This window comes from Hemitrygon akajei, chromosome 2 (assembly GCF_048418815.1).
Source record: "Hemitrygon akajei chromosome 2, sHemAka1.3, whole genome shotgun sequence".
In the NCBI taxonomy this organism is placed as follows: domain Eukaryota; kingdom Metazoa; phylum Chordata; class Chondrichthyes; order Myliobatiformes; family Dasyatidae; genus Hemitrygon; species Hemitrygon akajei.
Genome location: NC_133125.1, coordinates 155,569,196 through 155,586,072, shown reverse-complemented (window position 1 = coordinate 155,586,072; position 16,877 = coordinate 155,569,196). Strand labels below are relative to the sequence as shown.

Sequence of the window (16,877 nt, the reverse complement as noted above, 5' to 3'; positions counted from 1 at the left end):
GCCAATTAACCCACTGACCCACATGACTTTGGGATGTGGGAGGAATTCAGAGCAGTCACGGGAGAATGCAGTCTCCGCACACAGACAGTGCTGAAGGTTGGGATAGAACCTGGGGTCTCTGGGGTTGAGAAGCTGCAGCTCTACCTATTACGCTGCCTGAGAATACTGTGCCCCAGTTATCCCATCTGTGTTGGTTGCTGGTCAGAAGATAAGGAGTGTTCACTGAACCTGGCTCTTCCTTTCCTGAGATGTCCTGTGTGATGACTATAGAGGAGGTAACATCGCATCTGGAGTATTGTGTGTAGGTCTGGTCGCCACACAATGATTACATTAGAGAAGGTGCAGGAAAGAGCCAGTGACATGGATGTTCACATCTGTGGGTGGTGGGCTGGCAACTGTTGTGGACAAGGACCAACAGGGACAAGGATTGGTTGCCCCACCCCAGGTAAACAAATCCCACCAGGTCAAACATCCAATCGAGCAGAGGGCATGAGAGCCAGTGATCCCTTAGGTATTCGAGTCGGCGAGTCCAGAGTTCAAGGCCTGGAGTTTGGGGTCTTGTCATTAGCTAGTCTTATGGTCGATACCAAAGATCGGAGCCCAAAGATCAGAGGCTGAAGCCCTATGACCAAAGCCCTGAACCTATGAGTTTTAAGTTAACTGGGAAGTCAAAGTTGATATCCTTGAGACCACTGGAGCTCCAGAGGCCTCTCCCTGAGCTGGAGGGCTATCTGTGTGGGTAGGTGAAGGGAAGTAGGAAAGGAGCTTATTTTGTTGTAATGTTGTTGCTTGTTTGGATCTGTGTTGTTCTGCTGAACATTGTGGACGTGCTACATTAGCACCAGAATGTGTGGCAACTCCTTTGGGCTACCCCAGCACATCCTTAGGTTGTGTTAGTTGCTTTTGCAAATAACGCTTTTCACTGTATGCTTCGATGTGCTTGTGATAAATTAATGAATCGGAATTTGAAAGATTCACAAGCATGTTGCCAGGGCAGGAAGGGAGAATGAATCGGCAGGGATTGTTTTTACCTGGAGTGAGGAAAGTGACATATAGAAGTTTATAAAATCATGAGAGATAAGGAGGATAGTCACATCAGTTTCCCCAGGGTAGCAGATGGGGTCCAAAACCAGAGGTGATAAGTCTAAAATGAGAGGAAATTTATTTAAAGGGGACCTGGAGGGAAACATATTCACCCAGAGGGTGGTAGTGAGCTGTCAGAGGAAGTCATAGATGTGGCTACAATTATAATGTTTTATATACATCTAGATAGGTACATGGGTAGGAAAGGTGTAGATTTGACTAAATTAGATTAGGTTAGAATGGTTTGGCCCATTTATGACATGAGCCAAATGTTGGTAGTTTGGGACAACTCAGGGATGTAGCATGTACATGATGGGCTGAAAGGCCATATAGTGCTATATAACTATGACTATGAGGGGGCGTGGGGAATGCTTTCTGGGTACCTGGATGGGCACCGTAACCTCCTGTCAGCCTCACTGACCATGTCCTCCCTGGCAATGGATAACGTGGAGGCAACTCGCATCCTGATGGTGGCTCACCCGGCTGAACTGTTACCCCGGAGTGGGGCTTTGCCTGACATCCCACCAGGGCTGGCTGGGAGTGAATGCAGGCTTGCATTTCAAAATCTTCATGTTTTACCTTCCTCCCCAACCGATCCAGCTGTCTTAAGGGGTTAAAAGTGCCCCTGTCTCTGAACCCTGACCATGAGCATGCAACACCAGGTATCCTATCCAGATGTGCATTGGCCCAATATATCCTGTCCAGGTTGTGTGTTTGCTACCTGCGCATCCCATTCCCTCTATTTCATTCGGATGGGCATATATCCACTCTTTAACAAGAGAGGGAGAGAGAAGAAAGGAAATTTTAGAATTGTTAGCCTGATTTTAATGGTTGGGAAGATGTTGGGATCCTCTGTTAAAGTGAGGTTTGGGGGTACTTGGAGGCACATGATAAAAAGTCAGCATGGTTTCCGTAAGGGGAAATCTTGTCTGACATACCTATTGGAATTCTTTGAGTAAATAACAGGCAGATTAGATGAAGGTAAGTTGGTGGATGTTGTCTACTTGGATTTTCAGAAGGCCTTTGAGGCTGCTAAACAAGTTAAGAGCCCATGGTATTACAGGAAAGATACTAGCATGGATAGAAGTTTGGCAGGAGGTAAAGTGTGTGAATAAATGAAGGCGAAAGCAATGTTAGCATTCATTTTGAGAGGACTACAATATAAAAGCAAGGATGTGATGCTGTGGCTTTATAAGGCATTTGTCAGACTGCACTTGGAATATTGTGAGCAGTTTTCGGTCCCTTATCTAACAAAGGATGTACTGGCTTTGGAGAGAGTCCAGAATGTTCACAAAAATGATCCCAGGAATGAAAAGGTTGAAGTACAAGGAGTGTTTGATGGTTCTGGGCTTGTACTTACTGGAGTTTAGAAGAATTAAGGGGGGGGGGGCAGGGGGCATCTCATTCAAACCTATTTAATATTGCAAAACCTAGAAAGAGTGGATGTGGAGAGGATGTTTCCTATAGTGGGGAATCTAGGACCAGAGGGCACAGCCTCAGAATACAAGGATGTCCCTTTAGAACAAGATTAGATGGAATTTCTTTCGTTGGTGGGTGATGAATCTGTGGAATTCATTGCCATAGATGGCTGTGGAGGCCAAGTCATTGGGTATATTTAAAGTGGAGGTTGATTGGTTCTTGATTCATAAGGGCGTCAGAGGTTACATGGAGAAGGCATGAGGATGGGGTTGAGAGGGATCATGAATCAGGCATGATGAAATAGCCTTATTCTGCTCCTACATCTTACACCTTGCATACCAAAGGAAGATCACAGATGGCTGTAAGAGCCTTGAATGCACTGTCTGGGGTGGTCTTAGAGGTTGATACAATACAGACATTTAAGAGAATCCTAGATAGGTCCATGAATAAAAGAAAGATGGGGGGGGGGGTTATGGGCTATGTAGGAGGGATGGTTAAATTGATCATGGAGTAGGTTTATATAGGTTGGGACAAAATCACAGGCTGAAGGACCGGTTCTATCTACATCCAAATGGTGTGCACACCTATCTACCCCACTCCGGGTATCTCTGCACCCAGCATACAGATTTGCATAGATCCATTCTACAACTATCCAGATATGTGTACTCCATCGACGTGTGTGTATCTATATCCACTGCATCTCCTCCAGTTGCGCAGGTACCTAGGCTATATCACACAACCTTGCATATACCAAGTATGGACAAGTCAACTCATTGTAATGTGCACAAGATACAGGTACAAAAAAAACTTGCTTGTAACGGCGTCACAGGCATGTGTTATAGCTTCATTCATCAAGGTGTGAGTGCATTCGATGTACCCCCTCCAGCTGTGTCGGTAACCAGTACATCCCATCCAGATGTGGAAATATCCAGAGTTAGTGGAGAATTTTCAAGAATATGTAATAAGGATTGAGATAACTAATCCTGACGAGAGTAGAGTCAACCTAGACTTGGGAGAGGGAAGTCATGTTTGACAATCTGTAGGGGTTCTTTCCGGGTGTGACCATGAAAATATATAAGGAGGCCAGTGTTGCAGTTCCGTTCTGGAGGTCCGAGATCAGTGGTGTTCTCCAGGGATGAAAATGTGGATGGGTGCACTAGTAATTCTGCAGACAATGAACTGATTGGTGGAGTTGTGGACAGTGAAGATCAATACAGAAGAATATAGACCAATTACAGATATGAGCAGAGAAATGGCAAATGGCATTTATTCCAGGCAAGTGTGGGGTGTTGCATGTGGGAGGACAAATATAAAGAGAAAGTTTACAGATAATGGCAGGACACTTAACATCATTGTTGCACAGATGAGTCTTGCAGTCTAAATCCATATCTTCCAAAGGAATATCTTTAGTCAGAGGATGGTGAATCTGTAGAATATATTGGCAAAGATGGCTGTCAAGGCCAAATCAGTGGTATATTTAAAATGGAGGTTGATAGGTTCCTGATTAGTAAGAGAGTCAAAGGTTATGGGGAAAATGGGTTGAGGGAGAAAATAAATCAGTCATGATTGAATAGTGGAGCATTCTCAATGAGCCAAATGTCTTAATTCTGCTCCTATGTCTTAAGTGGATAGGGTAGTGAAGAAGGTGTATGGGCATGTATACCTTCAGTGCTAGGGGCACTCTGTATAAAAGCTTGGAAGTCATATTACAGCTTTGGTTTGGCCACACTTGGAGCATTGTCTGGCTCATTACAGGAAGATGCGGAGGCTTTGGAGAGAGTGCAGAAGAAGTTCACCATGATGCTGCTGGGATTAAAGGGCTTGAGAAATGAAGAGCTATGAGCCAAGTATAACAGAAGGGTTAGATTGAACTTAGAGAAGGTTGAAAGGTTTGCACAACACAGTGGACTGATGGGCCTGTACTGTGCTGTAATGTGCTATGTTCTGTGAGAGGTTGGACAAACTTGGGTTGTTTTCTCTGAAGTGTCTGAGGATGAGGGAAGTTTATAAAATTATGAGAGGTATAGATAAGGATAGACACTTAGAATCCCTTTATTTCCCAGGGAAGAAATATCTAAAACTAGAGGACATGCTTTAAGGTGAGAATGGTAATGTTTAATGGAGAGGCAGGTTTTGTTTTCTGGAATGGGCTGCGATGGGTGAAACCAGATATGACAGTGGCATTTTTTTTTAGATAGACACACAAATATGCAGGAAATATAGGTGTAGGGATTGTGTACAGGCAGAAAAGATTTAGTTTATTTTGGCATTGTGATCAGCACAGGCATTGTGGGCTGAAGGGCCTGTTCCTGGGCTGGGTGTTCTTCGACCTGAATGAAAGTGTGGTCACTAAGAAGTACCAGGAGAGATAGGAAAGTACTATTTATATATATATATATCCTTTATATGTATATATGATGTGGGAGGGCTCTTCACAGAGACATATAAGATGTGAGGGGTGGATGTGGAGAGGAGGTTTCCAAGTATTCTTGATGCCAGAGTCACTGGTTAAGAATAAGTGGTCAGCCGACCAACACAGAGACATGTGGGATTTTCTTTTCCTCCCAGATGGTGGGAAGTGTTTGGAACTCACCTTCTCAAGCACCCGGAAGCAGTGTCTGTGAATGTCTTTAAGGGTGAGGTGAACAGATTCTGGGTGAGGTGGGGGTTGAGAGGTCGGGGGCAGATGGGGAGGTGCTGACAGTGGGATCATGCAGAAACTTGGAATATCAAAGGTTCTGGTGGAGACTCTTCACCTGACTGGCCCGGAACATTAACTGTCCAATCTGTCTCTCCACCCCGAAGTTCTTCCAGCGGGCCTGTTCTAGCACCTCGAGAGAAGAGGGACTGCATGGTAGTGTAGTGTCAGTGACCCAGGTACGATCCCCACTGCTGCTTGTAAGCATTGCGAGGGTTTCCTCCAGGTACCCACATTCCAAAGACGTACTGGTTGGTAGATTAATTGATCACATGGGTGTAATAAGGCAGTGTGAGCTCATTGGGCCAGAAGGTCTTGTTACTTTGCTGCATCTCTAAATAAAAGTAAATCTGCCAGCTCCTGTTATCTGCTGTGACCTTTGCTGTGCTGTGGTCAGCGCTGGGTGGAGGGGCGAGTGGCCTACTCCAGCTCCTGGCTTATGTGTTCAGGGTCAATGGAGGCCAGTGCAGTCTGTCCTTGCATTCTTGGGATTTTGGGAGGGGGTGTAGGAAGGAGGTTAGCGATCGAGCAGCCACCGCCATTGACCCGGAAAACGTAAAACAAAGAGCTGGAGTAGGCCACCTACCCCTCCACCCCACCATCACCTTCTCAAAGATCACAGAAGATAACAGGATGTGGCAGATTTATTTTTATTTTGAGATACTGAGCAGTAACAAGACCTTCCAGTGCATTGTACCCGGTGACACAGTGGACACAGACCAGCTGGTCTTCATCACCCAGGGGCACCAGGGATGTGTACGGTTGGGAGTGGGCAAGTGATGGTAGTTTCAGCCGACACAGAGGAAGAGGCGAGGACAGTGATAGGAGGGGCGGGCAGTATGGGGTTTTCAGGAAGGAATGGGAGCGGACGGGGAATGACTCACCCCACTTGTACTGTGCCTCTGGTTGACCAATCATGGAGCAGCGCTGGTGTCGTGGGTGAAGGGCTCCTCGTCCCAGACCTTCCCACCCTCCAGGCTGGAGGACACGTGGTGGAGAGCGGCCTGTGTAGGGCGAGAGGAAGATAGAGGGAGACAACATCAACAATAGTCCATCCTAGTTCAACCACGTGTACGCCACAGCCAGGAAAGCTCACCTACCCCTCTACTTCTTCAAGAGGTTACAGAAACTCAGCAAGACTCCATCAACTACCACCAATTTTCATCAAATATCTTATCTGGATGCATCATGAGCTGTGCGTGAGACCATAGGAAACTGCAGAGAGTTGTGGACATGGCACAAGAGGGAAACCAGCTGCCCCCTCCACAGACTGAAGCAGCAGCATAATCAAAGACTCCACCCATCCCAGATATTATCCCTTCTCCTCCCTCCTACTGGGAAGAAGATACAAAAGCTTAAAAGCATGTACCACCAGGCTCAGGGACAGCTTCTACTCCGCCGTTATAAGACTACTGAACGGTTCCCTAGTAGGATAAAACGGACCTCAGTTGACCTCACTATGACCTTGTTCTTTATTGTCTACCTGCACTGCACTTTCTCTGTACAGTAACATTTTATTCTGCACTCTGTTATTGATTTGCCTTGTACTACCTCAAAGCACAGTGTAATGATCTGATCTGTATGAACAGTATGCAAGGACAGGTTTTCACTCTACCTTGGCACATGTGACAATAATAAACTAATTTACCTCCAACAGGTCTCCTCTCAGCCCCCGCTGCTCCAGAGAAAACAACTCAAGTTTATCCAGCTTCTTATTGCTCATTCCCTTTAATCCAGGCAGCATCTTCTGTGCCCTCTCTAAAGCCCACACATCCTTCCTGCAATGGGGTGACCTGAAGTCAATACAACACTCCAGGTACCACCTATCTAGATGCGGAAGGAAGGTGGAGGAGGGTGGGGAGTGTGGGAGGGACCAACCAATCACTTGCCCAACCTGAGAGCAAAGCCAAAAAAATCCAGAGACCCAGAGGCATCATCTACTGGGTTGAAAGGAGTGCCAGTAAACTTACTGGATGTTATGGAACACCCCACACTACCCAAGCCAGCATAACCTACTGGTCCCAAAGATGTTCCTTGAAGAATCTATTGAGCCTAAATGTGTTGCCAGCACTTCCACAGGGTCTAATGGTATTCCAAGAATATCTACTCGACCCAAAGGTGATCGCAGCACAATCTACTGTATTCCAGGAAGCCCCAGCAAAGTTTCTGGTCCCCATGACTTTGCCACACAATCTATTAGGACCAAGGGAGCTCCTTGCATTACCTCCTGGCCCCAGGGTTCTTTCAGCAAAATTTATGGGACACAAGGGGGTTTGTTGCCCAATTCACTGGACCTCAAATGGTTCTCTGTTCAACCTACAGAGCTACAGACACACTAGCACAGTCAGCTGGCTTCTGCACACATTTAGCATAATCTACTGGGTCCCAGATCTTCCCAGCACAGTCTACTGGGCCCATGCAGACACACACACACACACACACACACACACACACACACACACACACACACACACACACACACACACACACACACACACACACACACACACACACACACACACACACACACACACACACACACACACACACACACACACACACACACACACACACACCAGAATCTACTACTCCCCAGATACTCACATGGGCCAAAAACCAACCCAGCAGTCCAATCTTCTTGACCCCAGAGCCTCCCAGCTCATTTACTGGGCCCAAGTCCAAAGCCAGCACTGTCTCCTGGGGGCAGTGCAGTATTATGTGATCATGTCACACAAGAAACCCTTGCACACTCTGTTGTTCTGCCCATCCTTCAGCACTGTCTGTGAGTAGAGACTACACATTTTCCCTGTGACCATGTGGATTTCCACCATGTGCTCCAGTTTCCTCCCATTCCTGTTGACATGCAGGTCAGTGGGATGGTCAGCCACTGAAAGTTGCCAGCAGTGTGTGAGTGAGGGATAGAGAACAGAATGGATGAGTGTAGGTGAGTGGATGAGGGACAGCAGAGCCTGGGGGGCCAAAGGGACCGAGTGCGGGCTGTGCACCACCAGGCCTACGTTGGCACTGACTGGCAAAGTGGCACGGCTGCTCCTTCACACTGCCCGAGGGGCTAGTTGGTTGGGCGATTGGTCGCTGTACATTGCTCCTGCTTAGTAGGTAAATAGTAGGATCTGGGAGGTATCACCAAGAGTGTAAGGTGAATAGAAGGGTCTACTGTCGGATTGGTGGGAATGGGACAGCTAATGGTCAGTACAGACTAGATGGGCCGAAGGATCTGTTTCGTTGCCATGTGTCTCTGCTGCCATCGTCCAACCACCACTCCCTCAGTACAGAGCCCAAAGATGTGGCAAACTTTATGACAAACACAGCTTTCTGGTGACCCCTAAACTGATACCAATGACTTGGAGTGAATGTGAGGGAGAGTCAACTTGATAGAGGTTTAGAAGATTATGAGGGACATAGACTGAGTAGAGAGCCGGAACCTTTTTCCCAGGGTTAAAATGGCCAATACCAGAGGACATCTGTTTAAGCTGAGTGGAGGAAAGTTTAGGGCAGATGTCGGAGGTAAGTTTTTTTTTCCCACAGCGAGTGTTGAGTGCCTAGAACACACTGCCAGGGATGGTGGTGGAGACTGCTATAATAGGGACACAAAGAAACTCGTAGATAGGCATGTGGATGTAAGGGAAATGGAGAGTTGTAGGCTGTGGAGGAAGGAAGGGTTAGATTGATGTTGGAGAGGGTTAAAAGGTCAGCACAACATTGTGGGCCAAAGGGCCTGTACTACATTGTACTGTTCTATGATGTCCATCAGAATTTTTACTCATTTTATAAATTAAATTACCTTCTGGGTTTTGAATCCCTTGTCTTTTGGCTGTTAATCCATGCCTCTACACTGAACAGCACAGGGACAGGCCATTCAGGCTACGATGCCTGCAGAGACGGTCACCATCTCCCTGCATGTGGCATGTACTCTATCCCTCTAATTCCCTACCTCTCTAAATGCCTCTTACTATCATACCTGCCTCCACCACTTCCCAGGCACTCACCACTCTCGGTGTAAATATACTGATCTTCTCTCTGCATTCTTAATCCTGACGTAGGGTTTCGACTTGAGACATCCACAGTTCCTTTACTCACTGATGCTGCTGGACCATCAGATTGTTGCCCCAGATTCTGTGATCTCCTGTGTTTCTTTTAAACCTCCCCTTAGAGCTCTACCCTCTAGTGTTTGGCATTTCTATAGAACCCTGATTAGACCACACTTGGAGTATTGTGTTCAGTTCTGGTCACCTCACTACAGGAAGGATGTGGATGCTTTAGAGAGGGGCCAGAGGAGATTTACCAAACATAAGAGGCATAGATTGAGTGGACAGCCAGTGGCTTTTTCCCAGGATGAAAATGGCAAATGCAAGTGGGCATAATTGTAAGTTGATTGGAGGAATGCATAGGGTGCATGTCAGAGGTAAGTCCTTTACAAAGAGAGCAGTGTGTTTGGGGAACACACTGCTGGGGGAGGTGGTAGAGGTGGATATATTAGGGGTATTTAGGTATCTCTTAGATAGGCACATGGATGATTGAAAAATGAAGGAGTATATAGGAGGTCACAGAGTAGAGAAAATCTGTGGATGCTGGAAATCCAAGCAACACACACAAAATGCTGGAGGAACTCAGCAGGCCAGGCAACACCTATAGAAAAAAGTACAGTCGACGTTTCGGGCCAAAACCTTTTAGCAGGACCAGAGAAAAAATGCTGAGGAGAGGTTCTTTGTGTGTGTTGCTTGGACTATATAGGAGGGAAGAGTTAGATTGTTCTTGGAGTAGGTTAAAAGGTTGGTACAACATCGTGGTCTGACGGGCCTGTACTGTGCTCTAATGTTCTATGTTTCTGTCTCATTATTCTATATACTTAATTATACTTCTGTATATTGGCGTGAACATATCCACTGCACCATAAAGCTCTCTGCAGTCTCAGGCTGTGTAATAGCTTTCTCTCAAGGACAAGGATGGAGGGAATAAAGATGTGAATCAGATGACCCTGACTGTCCAACTTTCACCATGAACGTCCAGTCCCTATAGAATTCTATCAAGAAAGCCTTAAAGTGGTCCACTTCTTTCTCAAAATCCAACCATTTCCCCTCCACCACTACCCTCCTCTGTCTGACAGAACTGGTCCTCAACAATTTCTCTCTTGGCTCCTTGCACCTTCTCCAGATTCAAGGGGTAGCCATAGGCACCCACATGGGCTCCCAGCTAAGCCTGCCTTTTCATTGACTATGTAGAGGAGTCCATGTTCCAAGCCTTCCCTGATAATGCTCCACAACTCTCCCTGCCCTACATTGCCAATTGCATTGGTGCCACGTCATGCATCCACTCTGAGCTCGTTAATTTAATCAACTTCGCCTCCAACTTCCACCCTGCCCTTAAATTCACTTGGTCGATCCTTCCCCTTTCTCGACCTCTATCTCCATCTCTGGAGACAAACTGTTTACTGGCATCTTTTATAAATCTACCGATTCTCACAGCTATCTTGACTATACCTCTTCCCACCCAGTAGCCTGTAAAAATTCTATTCCCTTTTCTCAGTTCCATCACCTCTGCTGCATCTGTTCACAGAATGAGGCTTTCCTTTTCAGAACACCACAGATGCCCTCCTTATTCAAAGAATGAAGTTTCCTTTCCTCTACCGTTGTTGCTACCCTCAACCGCACCTCCTCCGCTTCCGGAACATTCGTGCTCACCCCATCTTCCTGCCACCTTAACAGGGATAGAGTTCCTCTTGTCCTCACCTACCACCTGATGAGCCTCTGCATCCAACATATCATTCTCCACAATTTCCACTATCTTCAATGGGATCCTACCACCAAACACGTCATTACCCCAACCACTACTCTCAGCTTTCTGGAGAGATTGCTCCCTCTGTCATTCCCTTTCCATTCATCCATCCCAATAATTTCCCTCCCTGGACATATCCCTTCCTGTGATAGAAATGCTACACCTGCCCATTCATTTCCTCTCTCATCTCCATTCAGGGCCACAAACTGTCCTTCCAGGTGAGATAGCATTTCACCTGTGAATCTGCTGGGGTCATTTATTGTATCTGGTGCTCCCGATGCGGCCTCCTCTGATGCTGGGAACTGCTTTGTCGAGCACCTCTGCCCCATCCGCCAGAAGTGCAATTTCCCAGCGGTCCACCATTTTGATTTCTATCCCCATTCCTGTTCCAGTCTCCTCTCCGATCAGATTCCTTTCTCTCCAACCCTTTACCTTTCCCACCCACCTGGCTTCACCTATCATCTTCCAGCTAGTCTTCCATCTCCTTTCGTTATCTTTTTATTCTGAAGTCTACCTTCTTTTCCAGTCCTGTAGAAGGGTCCTAACCCAAAGCCTTAACTCTTTATTCATTTTTATAGATGCTACCTGACCTGTTGTGTTCCTCCAGCATTTTGTGTGTGTTAATCTGGATTTCCAGCATCTGCAGAATCTCTTGTGATAATTAAATGTACTGTTGGAACTTAGAATAGCGGAGTCTGCAGCGACTGAAGTGATCAGCTGAGAAAGCCCAGATGGTCACTGAGGGATGCAAGCTTAGGGAACAGCAAGGCGCAGGGGATAATGTAATGCAGATCAATTGGTCTGAGAAACTTAACGGTGCTGAACTCAGGGGTGTGAATGGTGCCTGATGGAGGCCTGCACAGTCTCAGTGGTGGGATCTTCATCCTACTCCATGCCCTCAAGTTACATTGTGAGTCTCCCTTCTCCAGCCTGCCATATGCCCTGTGCTGGAGGAGGTGCAAACATATGGAACCAGATTAAATTTTAAATTGAATCTGCATGAAGACTGTGAAATGCCAAGGAAGGACGCTGTTGGCTTTATTTTATTACAGTAGGGAGAGAACTTTCTTGCAGATTACTCTGCCATTACCAATTGAAATACTGGGGGCAATTTAAGGTGGCCGATTAACCCTCTGACCCACACATCTTTGGGATGTGGGAGGAAACTGGGCATCTGGGAGGAAACCCATACAGCCAGAGGGAGAACCTGCGAACTCCACACACAAAGAGCGTGAGAAGCTAAGATCACAGCCGGGTCTCTGGAGCTGTGTCTCCAGCCCTTAGGGAAATTACATCAATCCCATTCTCAGCATTAGCCAGACCAAGGAACTCATTGTGGACTCCAGGAAGGGAAAGTCAGAACATGCATCAGTCCTCAGCAAGGGGACAGTGGTGGAAAGGGAGAGTAGCTTCTAGTTCCTGAGGATCTCAGAGGATCTATCCTCAGTGCAACACAATTAATGCAATCACAAGAAAGGCAAACCAGCAGCTACACTTCAACAGGAGTTTAAGAAGATTAGATATGTCAACATATTAAAATCTTGCAAATTTCTATAGGTGTATGGTGGAGAGTATTCTGACTGTTGCATCACAGTCTGGTATGAAGACTCCAATGCAGAATTTCAGAAGAGGCTGCAGAGGGTTCTAAACTCAGTCAGCTCCATCACAGGCATGAGCCTCTCCACCATTAGGGCAGCTTTGGGAAGCAGAGCCTTAAGAAGACAGCGTCTATTATTAAAGACCCTCTCCATCCGTGACACATCCACTTCTCATTACTACCATCAGTGAGGAGGTACAAGTGCCTGAAGACCTACATTTAACATTTTAGTAACAGCTTCTTCCCCTCCACCATCAGATTTCCAAAAGGTCAATGAACCCACAAACACTAGCTTGTTATTTGTCTTTTGCACCATTTACCAGTTTTGGAAGTTACAATTTTTTTTGGATAAGCCTTTCCGGACCATTGAGCTGCACCAACCATCAACCCACAACTTTAACCCTAGCCTAATCACAGGACAATTTACAATAATCAATTAACCTTCTAACTGTCTTTGGACTGTGGGAGGAAACTGGAGCACCCAAAGGAATCCCCAGTGGTCACAGGGAGAACATTATTTTTATGTCTTACACTGTACAAACTTCATGACATACATCAGTGATGATAAACTTGACTTTCATTCCCTCTGTAATCTGTGAATCCCAAACCTATTCCCTCTGAAAGCAGAGACTTATTTGACATTGACAACAGCAGGGAAAGGCCATTCTGTGCACCAAGCCTGTGCCAGCTTGGAGGAGTCTTTTCCTACTGTGGAGTGTCACTGTAGTTTAGCAGTGAGCGTGACATTGCTACAGTGCCTGTGATCATAATCACAATTCAATTCCTGCTGTTAACTGTACCAGAACTTCTAGTAAACATTGATTTCTCCAACTGCTGCTAATTCCACCCCCGCCCCCCCCCCCCACCACCTCTTCCCTTCCTTTCCCTTTTCTTCAATTCTCCACTCTGGCCTCTTAGCGCTTTTCCTCACCCGCCTATCACCTCCCCCTGGTGCCCCCGCACCTTCCCTTTCTCCCATGACTCATTCCTACTTCTCCAACCCTTTGCCTTTTCCACCTATCACCTCCCAGCTTCTAAGTTCACTCGCTACCCCCACCCCAACCCCGGCTTCACTTACCTTCTAGTTTGTCCTTCTTTCCCTCCCCCCACCTTCTTACTCTGGTATCTTTCCTCTTCCAGTCCTGATGAAGGGATGGCTCGAAACATCGACTGTTTATTAATTTACATAGATGCTGCCCCTCCAGCATCTTGTGTGTGCTGCTATCTGTAAGGATTTTATACCTTCTCCCCATAAGCTCATGAGCTTCCTCTATGTGCTCCAGTTTCCTTCCACAGTTCAAAGACACGTAGGTCAGGGTAAGCTATATTGACTCCTGAAGCATGGCAACATTTATTGGCTGTCCCAGCACTTCCTTAGACAGTGTTGATGGAAGTGATGCATTTCACTGTATTCTTTGATACACATGTGACAAATAAAGCTAATCTTTAAAATCTTTCCCATCACACCCTTTAATCCACTTAACTCCTATAATTTATTCTCTCACACATTGCCTTTCTCCACAACCCTCGACAATTTACTCGCCTGTATATTAGGGGCAATTAAAACAGTGAGCTTTAGGTTTAGATTCCCCCTAGGTGAGGAGAACACTCTTTCCACATCCAATGCTGGAGGAACTCAGCAGGTCAGTCAGAGTCTGTGGGAGGAGAAGGACAGTTGACATTTCAGGTCAATGTCTTTATTGGACTCCATGAAGATCCAGAAGAAGGATCCCAATCTGAAATGTTGACTGTACATTTGCCTCACAGACATTGCCTGACCTGCTGAGGTCCTCCAGCACCTGCTGTATGCCTCCAGATTCCACTGATGGCTGTCACTTTTGTCTCTCCTCATCCACCTTGTCAAGGGTGAGAGTGGAGGATTGGAGGTTTTCTAACTTAACAGATCATAGCGACGGAGGATGACAGGTGACCTGATAGAGGTGATGAGAGGCATTGATTGTGTAGATAGAGGCTTTTTCCCAGGGCTGAAATGGCTAGCATGAGAGGGCATAGTTTTAAGGTGCTTGGAAGTATGTACAGCGGAGACATCAGGGGTAAGTTTTTACACAGAGAGTGGTGAGTGTGTAGAATGAGCTACCGGCAATGGTGGTGGAGGTGGATATGATAGGGTCTTTTAAGAGACTCCTGGACAAGTACATGGAGCTTAGAAAAATAGAGAGCTAAGGTAACCCTAGATAATTTCTAAGGTAGGGACATGTTCGGCACAGCTTTGTGGGCTGAAGGGCCTGTATCGTGCTGTAGGTTTTCTATGTTTCTATGCATCTACCACATTCTCTGGCAGCTCAATCCACAGTCTCAGCACTCTGTAAGTGAACAAGTCCCCCCTCATGCTACCATTGAGCAGTTCATAATTCACCCTTAACCCATGACCTCTAGTTCTATTCTCACCTAACCTCAGTAGAAAAAGCTTGCTTGTGTTTATAAACACAATAAAGTCTGCAGATGCTGGAAATCCAAAGCAACACACACAAAAGCCAGAGGAACTTATCAGACTGTTCATTAAATGAGAAAACGGTCGACTTTCCTGGCTGAGACCATTCCTCAGGTCCTGAAGAAGGGTTTCATTCTGAAACATTGACTGTTTACTCATTTCCATAGATGCTGCCTGGCCTGCTGAATTCCTCCAGCATTTTGTGGGTGTTGCTTGCATTTCCCCTTTCTATACTCCTCATAATTTTTTAAACCTATTGAACTTCCAACAGGTCTCCCCTCACTGGATCTCTCTCTGCCGGCTTTCCACACGGTTCACCATCCTTAGATGGAAATCTATTTCCAGACCTTTGTCATCCTAAATCCTTGAACTCCCTCCCAAATGCACAAGGGGAGCACCTTCCCCAGTGACTGCAGCAGTTGAAGAAAGTTGCCCATTGCCCCCTTCTCATGGGCAATTAAGGACGGGTGATAAATGCTGGTCTTGTCACTGAAATCCAAATCAGGTGGCATCCATCATTAAGGAGTCCCACCACACAGGACATTGCCTCTTCTCCTTACCATCAGGGAGGAGGCAGAGGAGCTTGTAGACACTCACGAAATATCTACTGTATTTGCCAAGATGAAGTGGAGAGCAAGTTTGTAAGTCTGGCAGGAGTATAGGGCGTTGGGAATGGCGAGGGTGGAATGCGGTGGGAGGGGTGTAGGACATGTGGCAGAGAAGGAGTGCTAGGGGTGGGGGGGGCACGGACATAGACACACCCAGTCCAGAGACCCCAGGCAAGGTCATTGCTTTATTTATCATTACATAATGTCTCTCTGGTTCTTTCTGCTCCCTCCCCTCTCCTTTCCCCATTTACCCAACCATGGTTTCTCTCTCCCTTCCCCCTTCCCACTCTCAGTCCACAATAGAGACTCGTATCAGAATCAGGTTTATATATATATATATACAAGAATGATTCCAGGAATGAAAGGGTTACCGCATGAGGAATGTCTGGCAGCTCTTGGGCTGTGTGTTCCCTGGAGTTCAGGAGAATGGGGGGAGGGGGGATCTCATAGAAACATTCTGAATGTTAAAAGGTCCGAACAGATTAGATATGGCAAAGTTATTTCCCATGGAAGGGGATTCTAGGACAAGAGAGCACGACTTCAGGATTGAAGGATGTCCTTTTAGAACTGAGATGAGGAGAAATTACTTTAGCCAGAGGGTGGTAAATCTGTGGAATTTGTTGCTGTGGAGGCCAAGTCACTGGGTGCATTTAAGGCAGAGGTAGATAGGTTCTTGATTAGCAAGGGCATCAAAGGGTGTGGGGTGAAGGCAGGGCAGTGGGGATGACTGGAATAATTGGATCAGCCCATGATTGAATGGCAGAGCAGACTCAATGGGCTGAATGGTCTTCTTCTCCTATATCTTATGGTCTTGTGTATGTTTATATATTTACATACATTACATATCAACGTTCAAAGTAAATTTATTATCAATGTGAATATATCTCACCATATCCTACCCTGAGATGCATTTACTTGCAGGCATTCAAAGTAAATGCAAAGAATCAGAATAAAGTCAATGAAAAACTGGACACAACAAAGACAAAACAACCAATGTGCAAACGACAGCAAACTACAAAATACAACGTGGAGCAGAGAGAAAGCTTGTAAATCCAGCGGGAGATATAAAGTAAAGAAAATAATGACAATAATAAATAAGTAAGCAATGAATATTGAGAACATATGTTGTTGAGTCTTTAAAAATGAGACCATAGACTATGGGAGCAGTTCAGTGATGGGGGAAAATAAAATTAAATAACGTTATCCCCTCTGGTTCAAGAACCTGAT

General features: G+C 46.1%; 1 protein-coding gene across 18 annotated transcripts in view; it reads right to left on the bottom strand.

Moving 5' to 3' along the window:
• The window catches only part of LOC140717149 (ras/Rap GTPase-activating protein SynGAP-like), a 683,169-nt gene that overhangs the window by 489,349 nt on the left and 176,943 nt on the right, over positions 1–16,877 (bottom strand). For all 18 annotated transcript variants that reach the window (XR_012096464.1, XR_012096465.1, XR_012096472.1 and 15 more), the window contains exon 2: positions 6,085–6,204. Coding sequence is in view for 6 of the 18 variants with exons in the window: in XM_073030475.1 (XP_072886576.1) it covers positions 6,085–6,204 (120 nt within the window). In the remaining 12 variants the exon portion in view is untranslated. The remainder of the gene's footprint in view (positions 1–6,084; positions 6,205–16,877) is intronic.